Raw genomic sequence first — 27,966 nt, forward strand, 5'->3', positions numbered from 1 at the left:
AGGCTTACTGTGTAGGTGGGCGAAGGGGGTCGGCAGCCGTGGCCCAGCTTCTCCGGCTCGTCCGTATAGCCGCGCCGCCCGCGGCCGGCAGGGTACGCTCTCCGCGGAGCCTGTCCTGCTCCCGGCCTGCCAGCGCCTGCGCCTGCGCGGGGCTTCCGCCGCTCGGCGAAGGGGGAGAGCCGCCCCACTGCGGCGCCCTGGGACTAAGATGGCAGCGGCGGCCCGGCTGGGCTGGGGAGCTGCGGCTGCTGCCGCGGGGCTGCGTAGGCGGTAGGTGACGAGCTAGGAGCTCCGCACGGGGGTGCCGCTGGGCTTAGCAGAGCGGTCGTCACCCCCGCACCGTTGGGGCGGGGAGAATACCCCTGACCGAGCCTCTGGGTCCCCCCGGTCCCCGCCGTTGGGGATTTCGTCCTGCGGTGGGCGGCTATCCATGAGGCGGCTCTGCGCCCCCAGTTCGGGCGGGATCTGCAGCGCCCCGTCCCAGGCTCCGAAACCCGGCGCCTGAGTGCCTACGGTGGGGAGGCCCGCAAAGACAGGCTGCAGAGACAACACGGAGGAGCTGTTTTTAAAATCGTGTGGCCCCTCCAGCCCTTCTATCACGTGCATTCCCTCCCTCTGCTTTTTAAACACAAATCAGAATGTCTACGGAATGGGAGTGGGTACCTCATCTCATTTCCTCATTTTCCCAGTAGGCCCAGAAAGGGGACGTGACCTGTATGAGGTCACACAGCTTCTAAGTGGTGGAACTCTGATGAGAATCCAGACCCCTAGATTTCCTCCCTATCACCTAAACCCACTCTCTTCTCTTGTTTTTTTCCCCTTCTGTGCAACCTGCCTTTGAGTTTGACCTCCCAGTGACATCTGTCCACAACGTTGGTTAGGTGAAAAGGAATGATGACTTAAGTAGGTGTAGTACCTTGATTTTGCTTCTGGAACAAAAGAACAACAGGGCCTAACAAGGTTTCACCTAGTGAATATTAAAGAGTTTTAGTGTTAATGATGCCCTTGAAGTGTAAATGCATTAAGTTTGCTGGAGGATTTTTTTGTTAGTCACCTCCTGGCCCCCTCTGTTATGTTTGGATAGATGTCTTACTGGAATAATTTTACTATTAACCTTTACGGTTTTGTCACGTTAAACCCATCTCTCACCGTATTCATCCATTCTGTTGCTTTTTCCCTGGGCTGAAGGGACAAGAATACTGGTCATTGTATTTCCATATTCCAGTGTAGTCAAGATTTAGGCAGTGAGCTATAGATAAAAACGTTTTCACCCCAAACCTTAAACTTCATTCAGTAATTCATTATTGGGCACCTATCACATCATAATAATGGTAGCTAACATTTGGTACAAGTGCTTGGCACTGATTTAAGCACTTTACATGGAGTATCTGGGTCCCTCTTTGGCCCAATCTTTGAGGTAGCTGTGAATATTCTTTGAGATGAGGAACTGAGGCCATCCTAGCTGCTGAGGGTCACAGAAATGAAGATGCTCCTTTTCCTTAGTGAGTTTGCAGATAAAAGTAATCAGAGAAAGTTTTTTTAAGTGATCATACATATATTTAAAATTCTTCAGCAACTTATGCAAAATGAGAATTGTAATGGTAGCAATATATTTTAAAGTAAACTGGATTTTAGGGTGCCTGGGTGGCTCAGTTGGTTAAGTATCTGGCTCTTGATCTCAGCTCAGGTCTTGATCTCAGGGTCCTGAGTTCAAGCCCAGCATTGGGCTCCATGCTGGGTGTGGAGCCTACTTAAAAAACAAACAAACAAAAAGTAACCTGGATTTTAAAGTAACTTGCATCCGATTTCTAAAATTTTTCACTACTGAAGTTTTTTTTCCTCTTCTAATAATATTTATTTTTCCCTTCTCCCGTCATTTTTAATTTGTCAAAGCCCATGAAAAAAATAGCCAATCAGTACTTCTCTATTACAGTGAAATAACCAAAGTTACAAACACTGGCTTAAGAGGTTTCCAATCAAAAAGCATATATAGATTGTTGGCTTCTTTAGCAGGTTGGAGGGGGAATAGTACACTTTCTATTAGACTTTTTGAAGTATTGAAATACCTTTCAAAACAGGTAGTATTGGGGCGCCTGGGTGGCTCAGTCGTTAAGCGTCTGCCTTCAGCTCAGGTCATGATCCCAGGATCCTGGGATCGAGCCCTGCGTCAGGCTCCCTGCTCAGCAGGAAGCCTGCTTGTCCCTCTCCCACTCCCCCTGCTTGTGTTCCCTCTCTCGCTGTCTCTGTCTCTGTCAAATAAATAAATAAAAAATCTTAAAAAACACACACACACAAAAAACAGGTAGTATTGGTTCTCTCTTACCAGGGAGACATGGTGGTAGAGACAGAAAAAGGAGGGACTTCACAGTATTTAATTTTGTTCCCTTCGAATTTTGAACTGTGTGACTCTATTACCTAGTTTTTTTAAAATTTAAAAAGAAGAAAAGAAACAGTTGGTAGTTCTTTGCATCCTTCATGCATAGCTAAGAGTCTGGGAATCCAGGTTGTAAATCACAAATTTAGTTGTATTTCTGTTTCTTACACTGGTACACTCGGTTATCAAGGCTATAAATTTCCACTTGAGCTCTTGTTTTTTTTTTTTTTAAAGATTTTATTTATTTATTTGACAGAAAGAGACACGGTGAGAGAGGGAATACAAGCAGGGGGTAGTGGGAGAGGGAGAAGCAGGCTCCCTGCCGAGCAGGGAGCCTGATGTGGGACTCAGTACCAGGACCCTGGGACCATGACCTGAGCTGAAGGCAGTTGCTTAAGCCACCCAGGCGCCCATTGAGCTCTTGTTTTTAAATTGTTTGCAGATATTGCTTGCCTAAGGAAATGGACATAATGTGGATGGAGAATGAAATTAAGCTTTGTTGTTTTCATTATTATATATATGTATACACACACATATATATGCATATATATATATATATGAAGTAGAAACTGAGCTTAAAAGATTATCTCTTGAAATGTCATTTTTATTTGTTTTTAAATGTAGATTCTGTCCTATGATGAATCCATACATCATTAAGAAACAGCTTCTGCATCAGTTCGTACAAAGACCACTTTTCCTACTGCCTGCAACCTTATATAACACAGGTAAAATTTCACCTTTTATTTTTTTTTAATTTTTTAAAAAAGATTTTATTAGAGAGCACATGAGAGGGGGGAGGGTCAGAGGGAGAAGCAGACTCCCCACTGAGCAGGGACCCCCCCCCGCCATGTGGGACTCAATCCCAGGACTCCAGGATCATGACCTGAGCCAAAGGCAGTCACTTAACCAACTGAGCCACCCAGGCACCCCAAAATTTCACCTTTTAGAACAAATTATGTTTCAGAAGCTATTGAAACTGTGCTTAAATACAGTTTGGTGGATCATAAAAGATAAGAATTTGTATTTTCTTTTTTTTTTAAAGATTATTTATTTATTTGACAGAGAGAGAGAGAGAGAGAGAGCACAAGTAGGCAGAGTGGCAGGCAGAGGGAGAGGGAGAAGCAGGCTTCCCGCGGAGCAGGGAGCTCGATGCAGGACTTGGTCCCAGGACCCCAGGATCATGACCTGAGCCGAAGGCGGATGCTTAACCGATTGAGCCACCCAGGTGTCCCAAGAATTTGTATATTTTCTGTTCAGGGGTATAAAAAGAACATAGCATTTTTCTGTGTCATAACATAACATTTACTATAATTATTTGCTTACAAATATTGGCATTAGATTTCAAGAATCTGCAGCACAGGGGTACCTGGGTGGCTCAGTTTGAACATCTGACTCTTGGTTTCAGCTCAGGTCGTGATCTCCAGGGTCCTGGGATCAAGCCCCATGAGCCCCACATCATTGGGCACCTCACTCAGCGGGGAGTCTGCCCCTCCCCCACTTGCACGTGCTTGCTCGTGTGTGCTCTCTCTCTCTCTCTCTCTCCCGAGTATAGCGTCCAATAGATCTATGAAATCTCAGTATTTTGAATAACACATCTTCTGGAACATTGCTCAAATGATTTCTCAAATGAAAATATTACAAAAAGAAGTTACAAATAGGTTTGTTTCAAAAAATCATAAGTATTTTAAGCTGCTGCCTTCCTTATTTTATTAAGAATACACCTAAAAAGGGCACCTGGGTGGCTCAGTTGGTTAAGCGTCTGCCTTCACCTCAGGTCATGATCCCGGGGTCCTGGGATTGAGCCCCCCATTGGGCTCTCTACTCAGCAGGGAGTCTGCTTCTCCCTCTTCCTCTGCCCCTCCCCTGCTCGTGCTCGCTCTCGCTCTCTCTCTCTGGAATAAATAAGTAAAATCTTAAAAAAATAAAAATAAAAATAAAAAAAAGAATATACCTAAAATCAGTAAATTTCTAGCTTTTGTCCAAGCATTAGAAAATAGTACTTTCAATGTAGTTTTTCTTTTTTGGGGGTCCAAATTAATTAGTTACGGGCTTTGTTGACGATTTTGTTGATGTTACACGCTTTTATTTTCATTAATATTGGAAGTAGGTATGAAGATAGGATTTGAAAATTATTGAAATGTGACCAGTGTCCTGTGGCTAGGGAACCTTGAGAGCTATCTCTGTGTGTCTGTGTGTAAATGTCTGCCTGTGTGTGCTTATGGATCTATATATAAGAGTTTGGATTCAGCTCTTGGGCCCTCTCCCATTTCCATCACTACACTGAACACTTTGTGGCCATATTCTGGTAGCTGGCTGACTCTGGCTAACCACATGAGTTGGATCAAGACCTTACCTCTTCTGTATACCGGGGCAAAAAGAGGAAAACCTTGCCTGGCGCCTTGAATCACAGAATAAAAATTTAGGCATAAATACTGAGTTAGCATGTTAAGCTACTTTAATTGGACTTTTAAATACTGTGGTATGGAATCATGTGGTCATCAGGTTTTTCAAATTGGAAACCCACTGATCTTAGTCTTTGATATTGACTTTAAGGACCATTAATGTATATTTTGGGGGAAGCTTCTGCCTCCCTATTAATCTATTACTTATTAGTACCAAGCATAATGGGAAAAATTATTTTAGATCATTCTATTTTGTTATAACCCTTATGACACTTTCAGGGGCATCTTTCTGGATGATGGACCTGGGCGTCATTTCTGAAATACCTAATTAAGCCCAGCTTAGACTATAATTGAAATGATTTTGTTAATACCTAGTCAAATTACTATTTTGAAATAGCTTTGTTCATTGTCAAAAGAGAAAGTTTATGTTGTGATGTCATATATTTTCTACTTCAGACAATATATAGAGATTATGCTTTCAATTTTTTTTGTACTTGTAGTTTTTAAGTTTTTATTTATCTTTTTTAGTAATCTCTACACCCAACGTGGGGCTCGAACTCACGACCCTGAGATCAAAAGTTGCATGCTCTTCCCACTGAGCCAGCCAGACACCCCACATTTACAGTTTTTACCTTCAAGTATTTCTAAAACCTTTTCTTGGGCGCCTGGGTGGCTCAGATGGTTGAGCGTCTGCCTTTGGCTCGGGTCATGATCCTGGGGTCCTGGGATCGAGTCCCGCGTCGGGCTCCCTGCTGGGCGGGGGGCTTGCTTCTCCCTCTGCCTCTGCCTCTCTCTCTCTCTGACTCTCATGAATAAATAAATAAAACATTTAAAAAAAAAAAACCTTTTCTTTCTGCATATATAGTTTTACAGAAATGGACTGAGTAGAAAAATGCCAGATTTAATTCTTCAAATACTGTGGTAGAGTGCTTAATGTGTGTGGAGATTTTGATTACCAATAAATTATTAAGAAAGGCTTCAAGAAATGATTGGTCATATCCAAGGTTAAAAGAACCTTGTTGTCTTTATATTTACAGAAATTGGTGGCAGGCCTTCCTTTAATGTTCCATCTGAAAACTTGTTCCCATGTAACATAGATTTTTCAGAGGAATTTATTTGTTGGAGGTATAACTATTTTATTTTTTTAAGATTTTATTTGAGAGAGAGAGAGAGCATGAGAGAGAGAGCATGAGCAGGGTGGGAGGGGCAGAGGGAGAGAGAGAAGCAGGCTCCCTGCTTATGCAGGACTTGATCCCAGGACCCTGGGATCATGACCTGAGCCAAAGGCAGATGCTGAACCAACTGAGCCACCCAGGTGCCCCTTTTTTGTTGTCTTTAAAAATTATTTCATCAGCTTGAGCAACAAAGCCTTATTTTCTTTTTTCTTACATCTTGTTTCTTTGAAAATGAGCACTTCATAGTCCATAAGCTTAACTGCTGTTTTTCTGGAATAACATTCTTTCTTCTTTTTTCTCTTTCAGTGAGACACATGTTTATTCAAACACAAGATACCCCCAATCCCAACAGTTTAAAGTTTATTCCAGGAAAACCAGTTCTTGAGACAAGGACCATGGATTTTCCCACACCAGCTGCAGCATTTCGCTCCCCTCTGGCTAGGTATATTACTATTTCTCATTTGCTTTTACCAAGAAACATAAATAACTGACTTTGGGGGTAAGGCAGCCTCGTTTAATGATTGCATTTTTATGTGCATTGCACTGTTTTCAATGTAAAGAATGCTTTCTTTTCAGGTAAGAGATAAAAGAAAAATAACAGTTGATATCAGGAAACCCTTGTCCTGAAAAGTAATGTATTTGAGAGATCTATGGCAGGACTAAAGAAGACTTTATATTTTTACTTTAAAAAAAATTCATCAAAATGAAAATAGGATAAATTTCCATTCTAAATCTTTAAAACTATTTATAAAAAACAGTGAAAACTTGTTCATTTTTTTCTTAAGGATAGTTGAATTTTTTTCGATGTGCCAAAATGGAGCAGTTTCTAAAATACTCCACTCAGAACCATAAATAATAATAGTTATTAGATTTGGCATGATTTTTAAAAAACAAGTCAGAGACAATTTTTAAATTCACTAAAGACATGTTAGATATATGTCATGATATAGGACAAACAAAATTATTGGAATGAATTTTTTTTTTTTTTTAAAGATTTTATTTATTTGACAGAGAGAGACACAGTGAGAGAGGAAACACAAGCAGGGGGAGTGGGAGAGGGAGAAGCAGGCTTCCCGCTGAGCAGGGAGCCCGATGCAGGGCTTGATCCCAGGACCCTGGGATCATGACCGGAGCCGAAGGCAGACGCCCAATGACTGAGCCACCCAGGCGCCCCTGGAATGAATTTCTTTGTAATGATAGCTAGAGAAATTATTTATAATAAGAAGTATTAGAGTCAGTCTACATCAGTTTAAATTTTTGGTAACCTAAGCTTGACGCTGATTGCCAGGGGTATTTAGAAAGTAAAGCTTAGATAACTACTTCTATACACACAGCTGTTTTATGTGTCACACTTAGAAGAGCGAGAAATAATACACTTATTGCAGGAATGTTTTTTTTAATTTTTTAATTTAATTTTTTTTTTTCTTTTTTAGTAGGCTCCACGTCTAACATGGAGCCCAGTGTGGGGCTTGAACTCAGGACCCGGAGATTGAGACCTAAGCTGAGATCAAGAGTTGCCCGCTTAACTGACCGAGCCACCCAAATGCCCCTTTTTAAATTTCTCATTAATAAAAATGCACATTTCCTTTGACCTACACATGCCACTTCTCACAGTATGCCTTAGAGCATTTGTTTTTCATACTTTTTTTTTATAGGCTGCAGTAAGAAACCTTTTATATTACAACCCAGTTCATACACACACATAGGTAGATAGATAGATACATGCACACGTATTCAATGGGACAGTTTTGACCCTGTGTAAAACATACTTATTTCCTTTCTAATTCTCTTTATTCTATTCTGTTTTATTATATTAGATAAAAATCCAGGTCAATACCTAATTGATTTTACAAGCTACTAGTGGAGTTGAAAAACACTGCCTTACAGAACATCCACATACATATACAAGGTGATACAAGCCTTGTTGGTAGTGGTAACAAGTTGGAAACAACCTAAATACTCATCAGTAGGAAGAGTTCAATAAACTTTGTCCATAGTCTTAGATATTAAAAAAGGTTGAGGATAACCCTCATTTACTGTCATAGACTGACCTCTACGACACACTTTTGGGGCTCCTGGGTGGCTCAGTCGGTTAAGCGTCCGACTCTTGATTTCCGCTCAGGTCATGATCTCAGGGTTGTGAGATTGAGCCCTGCATCAGGCTCTGCAGTGGGTGTGGAACCTGCTTAAAATGCTCTCTCCCAGGCGCCTGGGTGGCTCAGTCGTTAAGCGTCTGCCTTCAGCTCAGGTCACGGTCCCGGGGTCCTGGGATCAAGCCCCTCGGCAGGCTCCCTGCTCGGCAGGAGGCCTGCTTCTCCCTCTCCCACTCCCCCTTCTTGTGCTCCTGTTCTCGCTGTCTCTCTCTCTGTCAAATAAATAAATAAAATCTTAAAAAAAAAAAAAGATTCTCCCTCTCTCTCCCTCTGTCCCTCCACCCCCTTCTCTTTCTCTCCCCCTTTTAGAAAAAAATAAAAGACTGTTAATTGAAGAAAGTATGTTGTAGAACACTGAGTACAATATGATTATCTATATAAAAACAAAAAACATAAAACAAAAAAACACTAACATAAAGGTCTGGAAGAATGTACACCCAACCGATAACAGTGGATTTGGGGGAGGGGTGGTCAAGAGGCATTTTCACTTATATGAATAGTTTGAAATGTTTACATCAAGAATGAATTTATGGGGGCGCCTGGGTGGCTCAGTTGGTTAAGCAACTGCCTTCGGCTCAGGTCATGATCCTGGAGTACCGGGATCGAGTCCCGCATCGGACTCCCTGCTCGGTGGGGAGTCTGCTTCTCCCTCTGATCCTCCCCCTCTCGTGCTCTCTGTCTCCCATTCTCTCTCTCAGATAAATAAATAAAAAATCTTAAAAAAAAAAAAAAAAAGAATGAATTTATGTATTTTGTATTTAAAAGAATATAAAAATAAAAAAGACTGTTCAGTTACAGATGAGTTGGAGATTATTTCTGTCAGATGTTTAGTTGGCAAAAGCCCTTTTCAAATTAGTCTTTTGAAAGTAGCTTATTTCCTGGATTCATAGAATTTATTATCTTCAGTCAAGCAAAACTAATCTTGTTTTTGTTGTTTTAACAGAGAATGTTTTTACTGTAAGCTAGAATGTAAAGCTTCCTGAAAACAGAAACCTGTCTGTCTTGCTCATCATTGTATCTCTAGTGCTTAGTACGGTGTCAATATTCAGTGAGTTTTCAAAAATTTGTTGAATGAATGAGTAATTGAATGAACAGTAGTGTATCTTACTTCAGAGAGGCATTTGACCTATTTCTTACCATCCTTCTGGACAAGACAGAAAAAATTAAGCAGAGTGTAAATCTGTCTCTAGTGACATACACAAGGGCTCTGTAGTATCTGTAATATCTCTGTAGTTGGCATATTTATTCAATACTTTATCTGCGACACATTAATGATGATAAGATTATCAGTTTCCAGATGGGAGGAATTGCTTCTATGTTAGATGGCAAAATTCAGAGAAATGTTTAAAGGTTTCATTAGGCCGACATGATAGTTTAAAGCAAGTAAGGTAAAATCTAACAGGAATAAATATTAATTTATTTAAATGTTTAAAATTTATTTTATTATTTAAATGTTTAAAATGAATAGCTCAGCTGTGGGATGGAAGAATCTGACTTCTTAGTTCATTATGTTGGATATGTTGCAGTACTCAAAATCAGTCAAACTTCAACAGAGTCACAGTATCTAGCTCAATAGAGGTAACAGTCTTTGTATTCTGAATAAGTCAGACTGTGTTTGGGGTATATGTTCAATGCTGGATATCCTATTTTATTTTGGACATTGTAGAAGTTGAAATTGTCCCGAGGAAAGTAACCTAAATGGCAAAGCATGTATAATAATGTTTGAAACTCCTTTTCAGCGTTTTCCTTCTTAAAGCACAGAACCTGTGAACTCTTGCCTAAAGCAGTCCCCATGACATGACCCAAAGATCAGGTTGATTCTTTTGCATGGTCCTTTCATTTGAAGAAAAAAGCTTTGCTAACAGTACAGATGCACAGAGCCAATCAAGGGACCTACTTATAGGTCTGTGCTTGGGTTTATTGGATCATATTATGCAACCAAGTACCTTGTAACTTCTTGTAAATTTAATATTGAATTAGAGGACCCAGATGACATCGTTTCAGACAAATTCCTAAATAATTTCAAAATAGTAATTCCGATAACACTCATGCAATGATAGACAAAGAAGAGGTAAACCTTTTTTGGAGTATGTCAGCTTTTATTCCTAAAAAGGGGTGAGGGAAAAAGGAAATTGCTCTGGTACATGGTACATGTATCAGTGATTGGGAAAGGAAGATGCATTTCTAAATCCCTTGTAGGGGCTTTTCAAATTATAATCCTCCCCTCCTCCTCTTAGAGGATTTTAAAAATTAGTTGAGGTATAATGTACATGAAATGAAATTCACCAATTTTAAGTGTATAGTGCAGAGTTTTGATAAATATATACAGTTTTGATAAATATAGACAGATAAATATATACATGATAAATATGATAAATACATCTACAAATACTGTATATATTTTGATAAATATGTACAGTAACCACCACTAAAATAAAAATACAGAACATTTTTATTACTGCAGAAATCCCTCATTTCTCTTTGCATTCAGTCTTCTTGCTTCACCTCCATACCCCGGTAACTGTTTTGTTTCATGGCAATGAATTCCAACTTTGTTGAGATATAACTGATGTAAAACATTATATAAGTTTAAGGTATACAGTGTGCTGATTTGATATACATATGCTTTACAAAATGCTTACCACAGCAAAGTTAGTTAACACACCTATCACCCTGGTAACTATTGAGCTTTCTGCCACCACAGTTTTACATTTTTAGGGTTTCATATAAATGCCCCCATATAGTCTTTTGTGTTTGGCTTCTTTCATTTAGCATAATGCTTTTGAGAGTCCTCCTTGTTTTTGCATGTACCGTTAGTTTATTCTTTTTTTATTGTTGAGTAGCCCTGCATTGTACGGGTACACACGGTCTGTTCAGTTATTCACTAGTTGATGGGCATTTCCAGATATTCTTTTTGGCTTTTATAAATAAAGCTGCTGTAAAGATTCATGGACACATCTTTGTGGAGCATGTTTTCAATTCTCTTAGGTAAATACCTGAGTGGGATTGCTAGATCGTAGGGTAAGAGGAAGAAACAAGATTGGCCATGAGTTGATCATTGTTGGCCATGAATTGTTGATGCTGGTGATGGGTATGTAAAGGTTCTTTTACTTTTCTGTCCACCTTTGTATATGTTTAAACTTTTCTGTAATAATGCATTTTATTATCTCTTATTTCTTATTTATTCACAGGCAGTTATTTAGAATTGAAGGAGTAAAAAGTGTCTTTTTTGGACCAGATTTCATCACTGTTACAAAGGTAAACATAGGATTATGTAAAATAATGTATGAAGTTCTTTTAGTTTTTTTCCGAGTCCAACATCCCTTTCTAGAATTTCCTTTTTTGATATATTTTATACATATTGTTATTAAAAATCTCTAAGTTTACTTTTCACATTTCTCAAGTTAGTTATTAAATAGAATTTTCAAGTTGAAATTAACTATAGTCCAAATCCCTCATTTTTCAGAAGAGAAAAACTTGAGCTTCAGAGGCTTAAGTGCAGGATTGTGTCCAGGGTTATGTATCTGCCCTACAGCAGGGCCACGACTCAACCTGGGCAGAACTAGAATTTAGGCTCCAAGTGTTATTTTTACTAATTCTTTTTTTTTCTTTCATAATTGAGACTTTATTGGTGGTTTTGATATTTTTACTAGTTCTTAATTTAAAATGATAGAGTAAAAAGAAAAGCAAACAAATAATCAAACTATATGCTTATGTATTTGACCAACAGATGAATATAAATCTCCTTTAAAGGGGGCTCTTTCATCATGGCCCATCTGCTGAAATACTTCAGAACTTCACAGATAAGAGCAGGGGACTGTGTCGTTCTGCAGCACTTGGTTAACCTCTAAATGTCAGAAAGTTGATCTATGTTACCCATTCCAACACCTCATATCTGCTAGGAAAGGCGGTTTCATTTTTAAGTCTACTAGATTAACTAGAAATGAACTGTTTAAATTTGAACTATGTATACTTTTAGGTCTGTTAATTGATACGTATACACTGAACTTGATCACTTGTTCAATATTATGTCAAAATCCAAAGTTTTCGGGGCACCTGGGTGGCTCAGTTGGTTAAGCGGCTGCCTTTGGCTCAGGTCCTGATCCCAGGGTCCTGGGATCAAGCTCTGTGTCAGGCTCTGTGCTCAGCAGGGAGCCTGCTTCTCCCTCCCCCTCTACCCCTCCTCCAGCTTGTGCTCTCTCGCTCGCTCACTCACTCTTTCTTTCTCAAATGTATAAATAAAATCTTAAAAAAAAAAAATCCAAAGTTTTCATGTAATTCTCTTAAGCAATTTGAAAGGATTACTCTGAGTTCTTGATGCACTGATAGGACTGATAAAAGTGGACTGGGTTAGTGACCTGTTACAAAAGTCCAATATGCTCTTGTAGCTATCTGTGTGTGGAGGAGAATTAGTTTTCCTCTGTGGTGGCATTCCTGGTGGCCATAGTTGTTCTTGCAGATATACCAATTGTAGAAGTTTTTTTCCTGTTGTTTAAAGTGTTATTGGCTCTAAATTCTCACAAAGCCCTTTCTTGCCCATATCGGTTGAAGTGGCTGTCCCTCCAGGAGCTCATTACCCTGTTTATTGTCTTCATTGCACTTATCACTTAGTCACTTTTTTTTTTTTTTTTGGTTTATTTTTATTATGTGTCTTTCCTACATTGGAATGTACACTCCATAAAGCTAGGGATTGCCCGACTTACTAGGTTCACCTAGAACGATGCCTAGCACATAGTGTGCACTTCAAGAAATTTTTATAGAAGGAAACAATTTCATAGACTGAATTTTCAGGCTTTAAGGGGTTTCTGCCAAAAGGATTGTGGTGAGTAAACCCATGCTGACCGATCCCTCATGTTTACCAGTTTAGAGACATCTGATATATCTTTGGTTTTCTTCAGTTTGCTTTCTTTGATATTTTTTGAGGGTGGGGGGAGGATCTGCTCTTGTTTAATATTTCCAGCGTGTCTGGTATGGCATTTACATAGCAGAAGTGCTTTACATATATTACCTAATTTAATTATTTAAACTAGGTATTCTTGTCTTCATTTTACAAATGGCAAATTATGTATTTATTTTAACAAGTTCTTTTTTTAGTCCTTTTATATACAGCCTATGGCATATAAAAATTTTTTTTAGATGAAAATGTGATTATATCTCACAGAGTTGTTTTTTTCTTTGATTTTGGTAAGTCATCTTTCATTTCCTTTCTCATTCGTAATTTAATTACTCTTTTTGGAATTTCTCCAGCCCCACTATTTTTTCTTAAGTGAAGTGACATAACTAATAAGTAATAATTTAAATTAGGGCATGTATTGAAATTTAATAGGCAGAATAGTAGATTTGTTTTCTTTCAGTTACCTTTTTTTTTTTTTAAAGACTTTATTTATTTACAGAGACACAGCGAGAGAGGGAACACAAGCAGGGGGGGAGTGGGAGAGGGAGAAGCAGGCTTCCTGCAGAGCAGGGAGCCCGATGCGGGGCTCAATCCCAGGACCCTGGGATCATGACCTGAGCTGAAGGCAGATGTTTAATGACTGAGCCACCCAGGTGCCCCTTTCAGTTACCTTTCTTATGGACTATCTCATCTACCTGATATCTTCACCTATTGCCTATTTCCTTTTCTGATTTGTAATTGATGATTCAGAGACTTCCTTATGCATAATTTGTTATTTATTTATTTAAAGTGAATAATTTATTTCTTTTGCAGAGTAAGGATAATTTTCTTTCCTTTTTTTTTTTTTTAAGATTTTATTTATTTATTTGACAGAGAGAGACACAGTGAGAGAGGGAACACAAGCAGGGGGAGTAGGAGAGGGAAAAGCAGGCTTCCTGCAGGGCAGGGAGCCTGATGTGGGGCTCGATCCCAGGACCCTGGGATCATGACCTGAGCCAAAAGCAGATGCTTAACGAATGAGCCACCCAGGCACCCCAAGGATAGTTTTCTATTCTTTGAAATAACTTTGATAATTCCAATATTTTTTTTAAGTAAGCTCTACGCCCAACGTGGGGTTTGAACTCACAACCCCAAGATCAAGAGTCAGATGCTGTACTGACTGAGCCAGCCAAGCACCCATGTTATTTTTTTCTAAATGAGTAAATGTATTTGAAACTTATGTACTGCCTTTTTTTCTCATTCAGACAACTTCAGAATATTTTTCTTTTTTTATTACCAATATTTCCCTACTCAGTAGAGCCCACTATTTACTGAAGATCTGAAGTAGCCCTCTGATCCATCTTCCAAATAAGTTATTAAAATGTTATCCAGAGCCAGTTCCCATTCCCAGTCACTAAGGCAACTCACTAGTTTTGCTCTTGTATCCATAGCAGTGCCCATTTATCTTGTCTTCTGTATACCATGTCTAAATTTGTTTTTTTTTAAAGATTTTAATTTATTAGAGAGAGTGCGTGCAAGCAGAGAGAGAGAGTCTCAAGCAGGGACTCCATGCTGAGCAAGGAGCCTGATGTGGGGCTCGATCCCAGGACCCTGAGATCATGACCTGAGCTGAAATCAAGAGGCAGATGCTCAACCAACTGAGCGACCCAGGCGCCCCTAGATTGGTTCTTAATCCATGACAAAAATAGCCCCTTTTATTTATGTAGACTCATTTTTTAATAGTATTTAAGCATAGCCACTAGCTAACAGCCTCCTGAGAGTCTAAATGGACTACATCTAATAGTCTTTCCTCCTAAAGAGCTCTCCTTTAAAAAACTTAAAGAGGGGCCCCTGGATGGCTCAGTCGGTTAAGCGACTGCCTCCGGCTCAGGTCATGATCCTGGGGTCCTGGGATCGAGTCCCACATCGGGCTCCTCCTGCTCTGCGGGGAGCCTGCTTCTCCCTCTGCCTCTGCCTGCCACTCCCCCTGCTTATGCTCTCTTTCTCTCTCTGTCAAATAAGTAAAATCTTTAAATATATATATATATATATAAAACTAAAAGAAAACATGTTCCCTTTCTCTTTTTGGATATTAATACTATTTAGGTATTTAGTAATTGTGCCTTTTTTTGATGGAATCAACTAGTTGGCCAGACATAGAGGTGACATAGGTATGGATTCTTTCTTAAGGATACCAAGCTTGTTGGAGGTCCACAAGTCTTCTAGCACTACCACCATAGATAGACATGTTACATGTTTTGGTTCTACAGTTGTGTCATTGGATTTCTTTAGTACTCTTAAGTAATATATGAGGTGAATTTTTTGGAATCTTGTGGGATATCCTGTATATTTGATCAAGCAACTCTATCCTATTTTCTTTAAAGGAATGGGAAGTCTCTTTATCATTTTCACTGAATTCACTCAGTGTTTTAACTCTCTTCACCTCATGAAAAAGTATCTTTTAATCATTGTGGTAGCCCCTGTACAAGGCATGGTGCATTTAACATAAGTTTGATGAATGAATGGATGAATGTATGAGGAATGTTCTAAGATTATATCTTCCAAAGTCCTTATAAACCACATCCGTTAAGGACTGGAATTGACAGGTCTTCTCCATAAGTGAGTGCTGTTGTTACACAGTATAGGATATATATAGGAAAAGATTCTTAAAAGATACAAAGTATTATTTTGTATTAGTCTTTGCTCTTGATTAGAAATGTAGCATTTTCCTTTAAATATTTACAGGAAAGTGAAGAGTTAGACTGGAATTTACTGAAACCAGATATTTATGCAACAATCATGGATTTCTTTGCTTCTGGCTTACCCTTAGTTACTGAGGAAACATCTTCAGGAGAAGCAGGTACTGTGTTGGATAGTTAATATTTATTTTAATTAAAAAAAAACTTTTCTACTTTCTTCGCATTTGTCTTGATTTTGGAGGTCATGATAATATAGATTTTTATCATTGTTTAGATCTGGAACCAATTCCAGAGGGAACAAGACTTCACATATACTAGTTTTATTCATCATTTTTGAAAAGTTGTGCATAAATTGAATATATTATACAAAACTGATGTTTTTCAATTATAAAAATTTTCAGACATACAGAAAATAATATGATGTATACCAATTTGCTCTCCTCTCAGATTTAACAGATGTTAATTTTTTGTGGTAATTGCCTGAGACCCATTTTTATTTTTTTTTAAGATTTTATTTACTTGAGAGAGAGAGAGTGAGTGAGAGAGATCACGAGCAGGGTGAAGGGCAGAGGGAGAAGCAGACTCCCTGCTAAAGGGAGCCCGATGTGGGACTCAGTCCCAGGACTCCAGGATCGTGACCAGAGCCGAAGGCAGACGCTTTAACGGACTGAGCCACCCAAGCCCCCGAGACCCTTTTTAAATAGAACATTAAAGATACAGCCAAGACCTCACAACCTCCATCCACTGCTTTCCCCTTTCTATTTCCAGAGATGTATGTAAACCTGGTTTGTTTTTAAACTTTTACTACGCATGTAAGTCTCTGCGGGGAATATATGGTATTGGTTTTTTAAACTTTAAATAATGTGTGTTATATGCAACTTGCCATTTTTCACTGAGCATAATATTTTGAAATACAACCATTTTGAAAAAAATGTCATTCTAGTTTATTTAAGTGCTAGATAGTATTGTTACATGAATAAACTACAGTGAGTGAATTTGTTCCTTATGGTCAAGTGAATTGTTTGTGCTCATTTCTATTACAAACATTGCTACAGTGGGCATCCTTGTACAAGTCTCTGTGGGTATGTGGAGAATTTCTTTAGGGTATATTCCTAAAAACAGAATTGCTGTATTGTAAATTGTTTTAATTTACATGCAGATTAGCAGGATATAAGAATTTGAACTTTCTTATATCTTTATCATCACTTGGTGTTTTTTACTTTTTTTTTAAAACCAGTATGTTAAGTATAAATGGTACCCTGTTTTAATTGCAGTTCCTTGATTAGCACTGAGACTGAAGGTTTTCATATGTTTACTGGTCATTATTTTTCTTGTCAGTAAATTTCCTGTTCATAATCTTTACCCATTGTTTAAAAATTGAGCTGTATATATATATATATATATATATATACATTTTTTTTTTTTTTTTTTTTTAGTATTGACTTTAGCAGGTTTTTGAAAAATATTCTGGGTATTAATCCTTTGTTAGGTATATTCATTGCAAAGAACTTCTCCCTAACCATTCCTTATCTTCTCACTATGTTTAGGATTTTTGTCATTTAGAAATTTTTCTTTTTCCAGTTTTTTAAATTTTCACGAATTTGCATGTAAACTTTTCTCAGAGGCCATGTTAATCTTCTCTGTTTCATTCCAGTTTTAGTATTTATGCTGTTGAAGCAAGCACAGACATTTTTCTTTTTCATGTAGTCACATATATTCATCCTTTCCTTTGTGGTTTGTGCTTTTTGTACCGTTTGAATAAGTTACTTTGTATAAAGCACTTGGAAGAGTCACTGCATATGGAGCTTAGTATTAGCTGTGACTATTACAATTTGTTGTTGATGAAGTTTTTCTTTCCCCTAGTATCATAACGATATTGTCATGTGTGTTTACATGTACATATACATGTACACACAAAAATTTGTATAGTCTTTAGATGAACAATTCCACTTCTAGATATATACCCTCAATGAGTCCTGTAAATGTACACAAAACAATACATGAAGCATGTTCATTGAAATATTTTTAAAATATATCAGCAGTTAAAAAGAATGAACTAGATTTGGAGATACCAATTTGAAAAGATATAAAAGAAAATACCAACTGATTAAGGAAAATTGAAGGGTACATTTATTTATATACTTTTACATATATACTATTTATGCAAACTTGAAATAATATCTCAATTATATTTGTTCTTGGTGGGTATATACATAAAATTGACAGAATGTTTGTAGAGCCACTTGACTACACCTCCCCAGAGTAAAAAATACACAAGCCTGTTGACCTAAATACCCCACCACTAGGAATTTATCTCATAGATATGTAGATATGTGAGAAATATCTCAGATGTTGCAAAAGTACACAGAAGCATGTATGCTTCAGATTGTTAGAAAGAGTAACAAACTGGAAACAACTGAAATAATTGACAAATTAGCTAAATGAAAAAAAAAATCCATACAATTACTGTGTACCTATTTTAAAAATTGAGGCATATCTATATATGCTGATATGGAAAGGCCTTTTAGATATATTAAATAGAAAAAAGATATAGAACAGTGTGTGTATGTTATCTCTGTAAATTTGCACATGTAAATTTAATGCAAATGTACTAGAAAGATATATGCTAAACTATGATAGTGGTTGTTTATGGAATGATAGTGGGGAATGGAACTTAGGTTTGCTGGCATAAGAGAATTTTTTTTAAAGATTTGTTTATTTATTTTAGAGTGAGAGCATGCACACTCACATGTGTGGGGAGGGGCAGAGGGAGAGAATCTTTCAGGCAGACTCCTTGCTGAGTGTGGAGCCTGATGTGGGCTCGATCTCATGACCCATGAGATCATGACTTGAGCTGAAACCAAGAGTCCAGTGCTCAACTGACTGAGCCACCCAGGTGTCTTGACATAAGAGATTTTAATTTTATTATATTTTATTTCTTTTATTAAAAAAGACTCAAAGTTAATATAATTTAATATTGATAATTGTTACATTGTTGTCAGAACTCTAGTACGTATTATAGTATAATTTGAATTATCTGTATTTTTAGTTTTCCTAAAGGTAAATTTCTCAAAAAAATTTTTAAACCCATAAAAAAGGTATTGATGAAGATCAGTATATAACCGTATAAAGTAAAAGAAAAACAAAAATGACACAAAATGAAAAAGCTGATTTTTTAACATTTTGAAAATTTCCATAAGGCTTATATCTATATTTAGTATGGTTGTCATTTTGAAAACCACTAAATTGAAAAATTAAAAATGTAAGTTAACTTACAAAATAGGTGTGCCTTTGTGTCTCACACTTTCCATCAGAATCCAGGCAATTCTTTTTCTCTACCGTTTCTCAATCCTCGAGGATGATGAAAGTTTACAAACCAAAAAAATTCAAACCCTGACATCATTAGTAGATCAAGTTATGTCAGTTACTCACCTTTATTGCCAAGTGTTGAGTTGACCAGTGCTCCTTAATTTTTCTTCAGAGAATCAAGGGGTGCCTGAGTGGCACAGTTAGTTGAGCAACAGACTCTTGGCCTCGGCTCAGGTTGTGATCTCAGTGTCATGGGATTGAGCCCAACGTTGGGCTCCGCAGTCAGTGCGGAGTCTGCTTGAGACTCTCTTTCCCTCTTCCTCTGCCCCTCTGTCCCGCGCATGCGCACCTTCTCTCTCCCTCCCTCAAATAAATCTTTAAAAAAAAAAAAGTTTTTCTTCAGAGAATCGAATGATCTTTCCATCTTCCCAACTATCATTTCCATTTCCCTTATATCACCATACCAAGTTCCATGTTCTATGCTTTTATTATTTTTTTAATGAGACATTAAGTTAAAATCATCCTGTTTTAATACTTGTATTTGCATGGATATAAAATTTCTACCGTTGATTTATTTTATTTGTAATTGTTTCTAGGATCTGAAGAAGATGATGAAGTTGTGGCAATGATTAAGGAATTGTTAGATACTAGAATACGGTATGTGCTCATCATTCTGCCCAAAATCAAATATACTGCAGAGGCAACTTTCATTATAGCAGTATACTTTTAGTTGTCTGTGAGGAAAAAAAGCTCGAATAAATAAGTAGAAGTGAATGTAAGCCATAATAGGTAACCATGGCAGTTGAATTTAAAGCCTGTACATTCTGTATATTCACTCAAAATTTTAAGACAGTCTGTCTAAACATAGTGAAGGAGTTCATCTTTCACAGACACTGTCTAGGTTTGATATTGTTATAATACCAAATTTCTTAAAATGAAAAAATGAGTTAAACAGTGTTTGGGTAGATTGTGAGAAGAGAAGTACTTTTTTTCAGGCTATTGCCCATAAAGAATAAATTTAAATGAGTGGAGAACCACAGGCTTCCACTTTTGCTTGTAGCAGACCAATGGTCCTGGTGAGAACTCCCAGAAATACAATAAAATACAATGAATTTTTTGTTTGTTTGTAAACAGTAGAGAGCTGCCAAAGCACACAAGATCCTATAGAGGAGGGAAGCTCATGAAGCCTTCCCATGGGTCATTTTGCTGATTTTGGTGTGAGGCTAGAGTATGAGAACCTGGGCAGAGGGCAACTGTTTGTATCTACTAAATGTGAATATATGTACATTCATGATCCAGCAATTCCATGCTCAGGTGTATTTCCAATAGTCATATATATATATACCAAAAGACATCTGCAAGAATCTCCATAGCTGCACTGTTTGTAAAAGCCAAAATCTGATTTTAACCCAAAAGTCCATCCACAACAACAGGGATAAATTCTGGCATTTTCACTTAATGGAACACTATGTGATGATGTGGAAGAATCTCATAAAGAGCAAAATAAGCCAAGTACAAAAGAGTAAATGCTATACGTTTTTTAAATGGAATTTATATTTATAAATTATAAAGTTACAAAACAGGCAGAACTAATCAATGGTAATAGCAATTAGGAAATGGTTACCTTTGGTTGCCAGGAGGCACAAGGGGGACTTCTGGGGTGCTAGCTTTGTGTCTTGGCCTGGGACAAATGTGTGTTCACTTTGTAAAAATTCATTTAATTGATCATACGTGATTTGTGCATTTTTCTGTATTAATGTTATATTTCGATGCGAAGTTTATCTGGGAAAAAAAAAAGCCAGCATGTGTCATATTAGTCGGTCTCTGTTCATTCAAAAGAAATGGGTATTATCTTAGGTAATTGCTGTAATTATTAGGACATTTGAGATCTTAAATCCCTAAAAAGATTATTAATAAGCAAGATTAAATATAATAAGTGAAGCAAATATTTGTATGAATGAATTTTGGCATTTTATCTGAAATTTTTTAAAAAGTTACAAATGAGACTAGCTACATTTCTCGTTCTCTATTGTATAAGTAGCTCTAACTTTGTGAATTTTACCAATATAAATCTAAGCCCTGAGTTGTTTTAAATATTTTTGATGGAAACTTCAGTTCTTTTACATACATAACAAATATTCTGTGACCACAGGCCAACTGTGCAGGAAGATGGAGGAGACGTTATCTATAAAGGCTTTGAAGATGGCATTGTACAGCTGAAACTCCAAGGTTCTTGTACCAGCTGCCCCAGTTCAATCATTACTCTGAAAAATGGAATTCAGAACATGCTGCAATTTTATATTCCAGAAGTAGAGGGTGTAGAACAGGTATGCCGATATTATATGACAGTTGAGATTCAATATTAAACTCAGTATTTGGGGATAAAAAGAAGAAATTCATGACCTGACATATTCTTCAGGGGCTGGATCTCAGTGTTACAATTATTATCAGACTTGAAGACTCCTTATTTGAGAATCCACTTTAGTGTTATGAATACCTACTATTTGCCGGGCCTTCTTACAAACATTACTCCTTTAATCTTCTCACAACACAGTATTGAGTAAGTTGTTCCCATTTTGTACATAAGGAAATGGAGACTCAGAGGTCATACTGCTGCTCTGATTGTAGAAAAATTATGAAAAGGGGATTCAAAACATGAATTTCATAGATGAGAGTTGGAAGTCCTCAGTGGAAGAGCTCCACTGCATCATACTCATCCAGGCAAGAAACTCATCGAGAAATCATACTTTGTTGTACAGTAAGACAGAGTACTGAGCGGAGTTCTAGCCTGATAGCAGCATTTTTTCTGCCCCAAGGTACCTCAGGAATATAGCACAGATCCATCTCAGCAGTAAATAGTGACCTTCACTGCAGCAATTCTCAACCAAGAGGCTTGGCCTTATGGAAGGAGATTATCAAGGAGGAAAAAAGAATGTATGGAAATGAGAAATTTGAAAAAACTCTTCAGATCATTCTGTGCCTTTAGGGCGAGGGCATCTCCTCAGCTCCTTTGAGAACCACTCATTTCTGGGTAGTACTAAAATCTGTCCTTTCGGTACAATACATGGCATCTTCTCTTTGAAAGCCTTATTGGTCTTCTCCGTGGACTTAGGCTCTGCTTCGGTCCAAAGCCTCTTTCAGTGTGTCTGTTTCAGATTTATGTTTATGGGTAAGTTCCTTGAGAGACTTGTCATCATATCCAGGTCTTTGTGTTCCTCTCCAACACTTAGCCCTGTGTGTTGTACATGTTGTGTACATTCTTTGTATTAAATAAGTATTTGGAAGAATGTTTCCAAATTTAGGAATATTCTGCCTAAAATAGGAATTGATTGACAAAATTCTTTGGATTGTATGTTGCTGAGATTAATTATAAAAATATCAATTCCTTAGAAGGAAATATCTATTTTTACTCAACTCGAAAGAGAAAATATGGGAGAATTATTTTTCCATGATAGTCTCAGATCAGAACCAAATTCTTCCAGATTTAAAGAAACAAACTTATTTTTGTTTCATAATCTTCTCTATGCCTTATATGCCTCTTTAAAGAATTGCATTACTTGACACTTTGGTGGATTGACAAAGGAACATTTGTTCACTTGTCCAGGGTGGGGTGATGAATTGGTAGTCAGGTTATAAACTTGAATTGGTGTTTAATTGTAGTAGGTATGTTGAAAAAAAAAATTCATGAGTTTATATAACTTTTTCCCTCTCCGAAGGACAATTCTTTATTTTCTGAGTAATATATTAACTCATGAAAAGATACTAATCTTGGGGCACCTGGGTGGTGTAGTTGGTTACACGTCCGACTCTTGGTTTTGGCTCAAGTCTGATCTTGGTGTCATAAGATCGAGCCTGGCATGGGCTCCATGCTCAGCTGGGAGTCTGCTTGAGATTCTCTCCCTCTGCCCCTCCCCCAACCCCCTCACCCCTCCACACACATGCTTTCTTTTTCAAATAAAAAAATCATTAAAAAAAAGATTAATCTTTTCATTTTTAAATCAGGTATTCATTAGTATTTTTCTAATAATTTAACTTATTAGAAATGAAGGTCCTCACATTTTTCTAAGGTTTAAAATGAATTTTTATCTGAGTAAGACCAAAATAATTAGTTGCTAGTATGATATTTTCTTTACTTTTTTTAGGGATTCATTTTTCTAATATATATTTTTATAATAGTTTGGTGTAGCTCCTAAGAATATATTTAAGTAAATAGAATGTTTTTGGAAAAAAAAAGAGTTAATCATATTAGTCTTGTGGCTAGGAAATACCAATTAATTAATTGTTATAGTCAGTGTCCAGCTGAGACTCTGGTACTGGAAAATTTTTTTGGGACAAGAAAAAGAGACCAATGCTTAATTAATTTGCAATATTAAATTTGCTTTTATGTTGTTATGATACCAGATTATGAGACAAACTTGTGTTTTGGGGGCTGTTGATAGACTTGGCCTTACTGGATTGACATGCATTATTATAGAGTAGAGTATTTCAGGTAAGCAAGTAATGGTATAATCAGGAAAATAGCAATTTCTAATCTTTTTCTTAATCCTTAAATTCTTTTTTTTTTCTTGGTTTTAGGTTATGGATGATGAATCAGATGAAAAAGAAGCAAACTCACCTTAAAATAATTAGAATTTTCTTTGGGCCCAGCAGTTGGACTTATTGATAATATATACCAAGCTTTTATTATTAATCTGCTAAGGAACTTGAGGATTAATAAAATATGCCCCTTTTTTGGAGACTGATATATAAACATTGCAATGTTTGCTTTACCTCATATGAGTTATTTATAACATCCTGAATCATCTTCTGTACACGTGGATTTTATCCAGGGATATTTTAATGTTTGTTCTTTATTTCTCATGGTTCCTTCTTTGCATAATGTGTGAAGCAGTTCATTTTCCCTCATTTAATTTATTTACTTTTTTTATACAGAAGTAAATGAGGAGAATGCTTATAAAAATACTCTAAAATGGCTTAGCTTTTTGTGAAATATTTGAAACTATCTTTACTGGATTTTTATCTTGTTAAAAAAAACGAAACCATTTCTGGCTTAAAAATGGTATCTGGTTAGGGGTGCCTGGGTGGCTCACTAGATTAAGTGTCTGACTTTTGATTTCGGCTCAACTCATCATCTGAGGGTTGTCAGAACGAGCCCCACTTTGGGCTCTGCACTGGGTGTGGAGCCTGCTTAAGATTTTCTCTCTCCCTCTCCCTCTCTCCCCCTTCCCCCAAAAAAGTAGTCATAATGCTGAAAACTAATAAAAGAACCAAGTTCCAGAATGTAGACAGAATTTCCATTGGTAGAAAACACAGCAGGCTGAATTGAGGGAAAAGCTGCCTTAGTATGCTCAGGCTTTATTTTTTGAAGCAGAATCTCTAAAAAAAAAAAAGATGAGAAACTGCTTTGGTTCTTCTTCCACTGGCTTCTCCCGACTCAGAGATTTATAATCCGTGCCATGCCAGAAATTTGGTCAGTTATCTTTCTACCATAGAGGTACTGCTTTTTCAGATACCCAACATATTTTCTCTCTCATTTTCTATAATATTCAGAGACAGTAGTTCACAGACAATATCATGATAAGAGGGAAATAGCAGTGGTACATTGTATTTCTGGAATTCTGGTTCCCAAAAGTATCGATATTAAGATAGGGTTGGAGGGGCACCTGGGTGGCTCAGTGGGTTAAGCGTCTGCCTTCAGCTCAGGTCATGATCTCAGGGTCCTGGGATCGAGCCCCAAACTGGGTTCCCTGCTCAGCGTAGAGTCTACTTGTCCCTCTCCCTCTACCCCTCACCCCTGTTTCTGTGCATGCTCTCTCTCTCTCTCACTCTGCTCTCCCTCTCAAATAAATAAAATCTAAAAAAAAAAAAAAAGATAGCGATGGAAACAGGAAGAACTCCAGGATTTGTGAATGCTGGGATTTAAAGTTTATATGTTTGTCCTTTGGTTCATAGAACCAGACAGTGGGGTTGGAGAATTTGTTCCCTGAGCTATTATAGATGAATTCAGGTCAGACTCTGGGAATTGCTTTGTAGACTAGACACATTAACCTGCCCTTAAGAAGCTACAGGAAATTGAGACGAGGAGATAGAGTTAATGACAAGTCTTGGGTATGGCCATGAAATAAGTGGCTGAAGTGGGGAGTGAATTAGATTCTTGGAGGAAAGGAAATCGTGGAACTGAGAGGCCAAGGTATTGGGAAGATTTTCTGCAAAAGGGAGCAGCCATGAGGAACAGGAGGAAAGGTGGGGAAGAGCTTCCTAGACATACAGAGCAGTGTAAACAGAATCTGGAAGCTGTGAAATGTATTTGGGAACCGCAAGAAGCGAAGTATGGCCTGAGTGTAAAGTGAAAGTCCTTCCCTGGAAATGGTACAGAAGCAAACAGTGGGCTGAACAGAGTGCTACAGAATCTAGTGGTGGAGGCCCTTTCAAATATCATTTCTTTTTTTTTCTTTTTTTAAAGATTTTATTTTTTTGAGAGAGAACACAAGCAGGGGGAGTGGCAGAGGGAGAATCAGACTCCCTACCAATCTGGAAGCCCTATGTGGGGCTCAATCCCAGGACCCTGGGATCATGACCTGAGCTGAAGGCAGACACTTAACCAACTGAGCCACCCAGGTGCCCTGTCAATTATCATTTGTGATGTGACCAGGGAAGGTAGATCCCACCTCAGGGGATTAATTATAACTAATCTCAACCAGTCATTTTAACTCCTTTTCTCTTTGCCAGTCATTAGTTTAGGTGTGGACATATGACCCAGCTCTGGCCAACGAGCTAGAAGAGAGGGTCTACTGGAGTGTTTTTAAAAGATTTTCTTCCCTGATTAAGAGAGAGAGTTAATCTATGTAAAGAGGGCTCTTTTCCCCTCGATTCTTTTCTTTCCTGTTTGGTATGCTGTAGAATGAAAACTTAATGTCAAGGCTAGGACAGTCAACTTGAAATCATGATGAAAAGCCAGTCCACTGAGAATGGCAAAGAAGAAGGAAACAAGGCCTGGATCCTTGAGGACATTATTGACTTTTGAGCTAGCCCGGGAACCACCCATTTTCAGAGTATCATGTGAGATAAGAGGTTTCCTTGTTTTGAACAACTACTGTTGGCGGGTACTGTCACTTGAAGCTGATTGCCTTCTAACAAAGAGCCTTGGTAAATCATGGAGGAGTTGGTACATTAATTTTACTGCTTTTTTTATTTGTGGCAGATGGTGCCAAATACCAATCTTAAAATGAACACAATATATTTTTAAATTAATTGAGCCACTTTTTTGATCAAAAGTTAATTTAGAAGGTGTAGTTTAATCAGGTAAAAGTTTTTACTTTTGAATTTTTAAATTATACTTTATTTTCTCCTATACGGTCCACAAAAAAGGGAAGTAATCATTCACATTAAGTTGTGTTTGGTAAAAACAAAAATTAGTCCCCCAAAATGTATAAAATCTTGCAAGTATTATTGGAAAACCCTTTATAAACATGGGACATTTGAAACTAAGATTATTGGCCAAGAGTCAGCCAAACACTTGGAGGATTTTTTGCTAATGAGAATTAGGATAAAGCGCTATCCAGAATGACAAGGAGTAAAATATTTAAAAATAGCAAACTTTCATTGGCATTCACTATGTGACAAACACTATTATAAGCACCTTACATTTATGAAGTCATTTAACCCTATGAGATCGGTAACTGTTACTGTCCCCATGAGGCACAGGGAGAAGTACATTTTCCATTGCCATACAACTTCAGTGGAAAAGCCAGGAATATGAACCCTGGCATTCTGGCTGCAGACCCTATATTTTGTCTTAAGGGGATTAGACCCACATACCCCTCCTGAGTATTCTTACCTGATGGGGGAGAGCCTTCCTTGCCTTCATAGGTGCTGCTTTCTAGTGGGCCAAAGTCTTCCATCTTTTATTTGCTCCTGACTCTAATGAGCCAAAGCAGTGGTATGCGCATATGTGTCCTTCCCCCCCCCACCACCACCCTTTTTCCAGCAGTAGGAAGCTAGCTGCTCTTCAGTCCAGTGGGAATTTTTATCTTTTTGGGAAAACCCAGCTTTATACTCCATTTCCCCACAACAGAGTTATCTATGCAATCTTGACAGGGTTCTTGTAGGCTATGCAGAAATGCCTTTGTATCACCTGAAAGAAACTAAGAAATAGTTTTGTTTTTTTTTTTCCTGTCACCTTACATTTCTAGTGATCTTTCAACTCTAGGCAGCTCCATGAGTGGTCTGCTTTCATTCCAGCTCTGATCACATCCTACAGAACAGAAATAGTAGATAGGACCAGTTAATCTCATGGTTTCCTATTTGTGGACAATTTCTAGGCAGTAGAGTGAGTTTCCTTCTAGCAGAGCTAGAAAACTCTGCCCCAGGTTCTGCCTACTGGGAAAAGTTGGAGGCACCGCAGAGAGGAATATAGGGGAATATCCTAATTCTAGTGGGAGTCCGCATCCTTTGTTCCTAAGCTTGAGGTTTCCTGGTGGGGCAGTCAAGGCTGTGTTCATCTGATGTAGTGGGCATCTTTTGTTTGTGTCTTCCAGGTGTCCCTTCATTTTTTAGCAACACCTTCCCCTTTCCTTTGAGGAAAAGGAGTCTACGTGGTGCTGGGGGAACTTGCTGGCTCTCTTGTTGGCTCTGTGTGCCTCTGGTGACTCCATGTGGTGCTGGTCGAATTGTCTAATCACAGTGTCCTGCCTTCTGCCACACGAATGAGTGGGGCATAGGAGTCTGCATTGGACCCATCCGAATCCTTGCCTAGAATATGAAAAGTGAGGATGTAGGAATAGCCTCTCTCCCCTTGGACTGCAAACTATAAAGATGTGATTGAGAGGTGTTTGAGGGTCATTTCCCTGTGCATAAGGTCAGGGAGGGAGAATCAAAGGGAGTTCTGACAATACCGTTTGTGTCCCTGGATACAGGTGTGCCTGAAGCTGTACCCCTGTCCTTTCCAATGACATTAGCCAATAAATCCCCTCTTTAGCTAC

At 38.0% G+C, this 27,966-nt stretch overlaps 1 protein-coding gene and 1 non-coding gene across 5 annotated transcripts; one reads left to right on the plus strand and one right to left on the minus strand.

Annotated features, from left to right (window-relative positions):
- Positions 1–7: 7 nt before the first annotated feature.
- Positions 8–27,966, plus strand: NFU1 (NFU1 iron-sulfur cluster scaffold). Of its 4 annotated transcripts, none has more exons than XR_013441749.1 (9): positions 8–270; positions 2,999–3,099; positions 6,258–6,393; positions 11,296–11,362; positions 15,723–15,837; positions 19,582–19,642; positions 21,138–21,312; positions 23,561–26,131; positions 27,523–27,966. XR_013441749.1 is itself a non-coding variant. In XM_036088486.2 (8 exons), exons 1-8 carry the CDS (start codon positions 209–211, stop codon positions 23,603–23,605), a joined length of 762 nt encoding a protein of 253 aa, XP_035944379.1. In that variant the 5' UTR covers positions 8–208; the 3' UTR covers positions 23,606–27,966. The 4 variants fall into 4 exon arrangements, 2 of the variants coding, with proteins under 2 accessions (XP_035944379.1, XP_077912580.1); XR_013441750.1 differs by having other exon boundaries at positions 23,561–26,044; XM_036088486.2 differs by having other exon boundaries at positions 23,561–27,966.
- LOC118533514 (U6 spliceosomal RNA) lies at positions 17,254–17,360 on the minus strand. The gene has a single exon (XR_004916267.1). It is a non-coding gene; the product is annotated as a U6 spliceosomal RNA (small nuclear RNA).

The sequence above is a fragment of the Halichoerus grypus genome, chromosome 10 (assembly GCF_964656455.1).
Source record: "Halichoerus grypus chromosome 10, mHalGry1.hap1.1, whole genome shotgun sequence".
Lineage (NCBI taxonomy): Eukaryota > Metazoa > Chordata > Mammalia > Carnivora > Phocidae > Halichoerus > Halichoerus grypus.

Coding starts and splice junctions, on each gene's coding strand:
- NFU1 (XM_036088486.2), top strand. CDS start 209: ATGGCAGCGGCGGCCCGGCTGGGCTGGGGAGCTGCGGCTGCTGCCGCG. Junction 271..2,998: donor GCCGCGGGGCTGCGTAGGCG/GTAGGTGACGAG, acceptor TTTTAAATGTAG/ATTCTGTCCTATGATGAATC. Junction 3,100..6,257: donor TGCAACCTTATATAACACAG/GTAAAATTTCAC, acceptor TTTCTCTTTCAG/TGAGACACATGTTTATTCAA.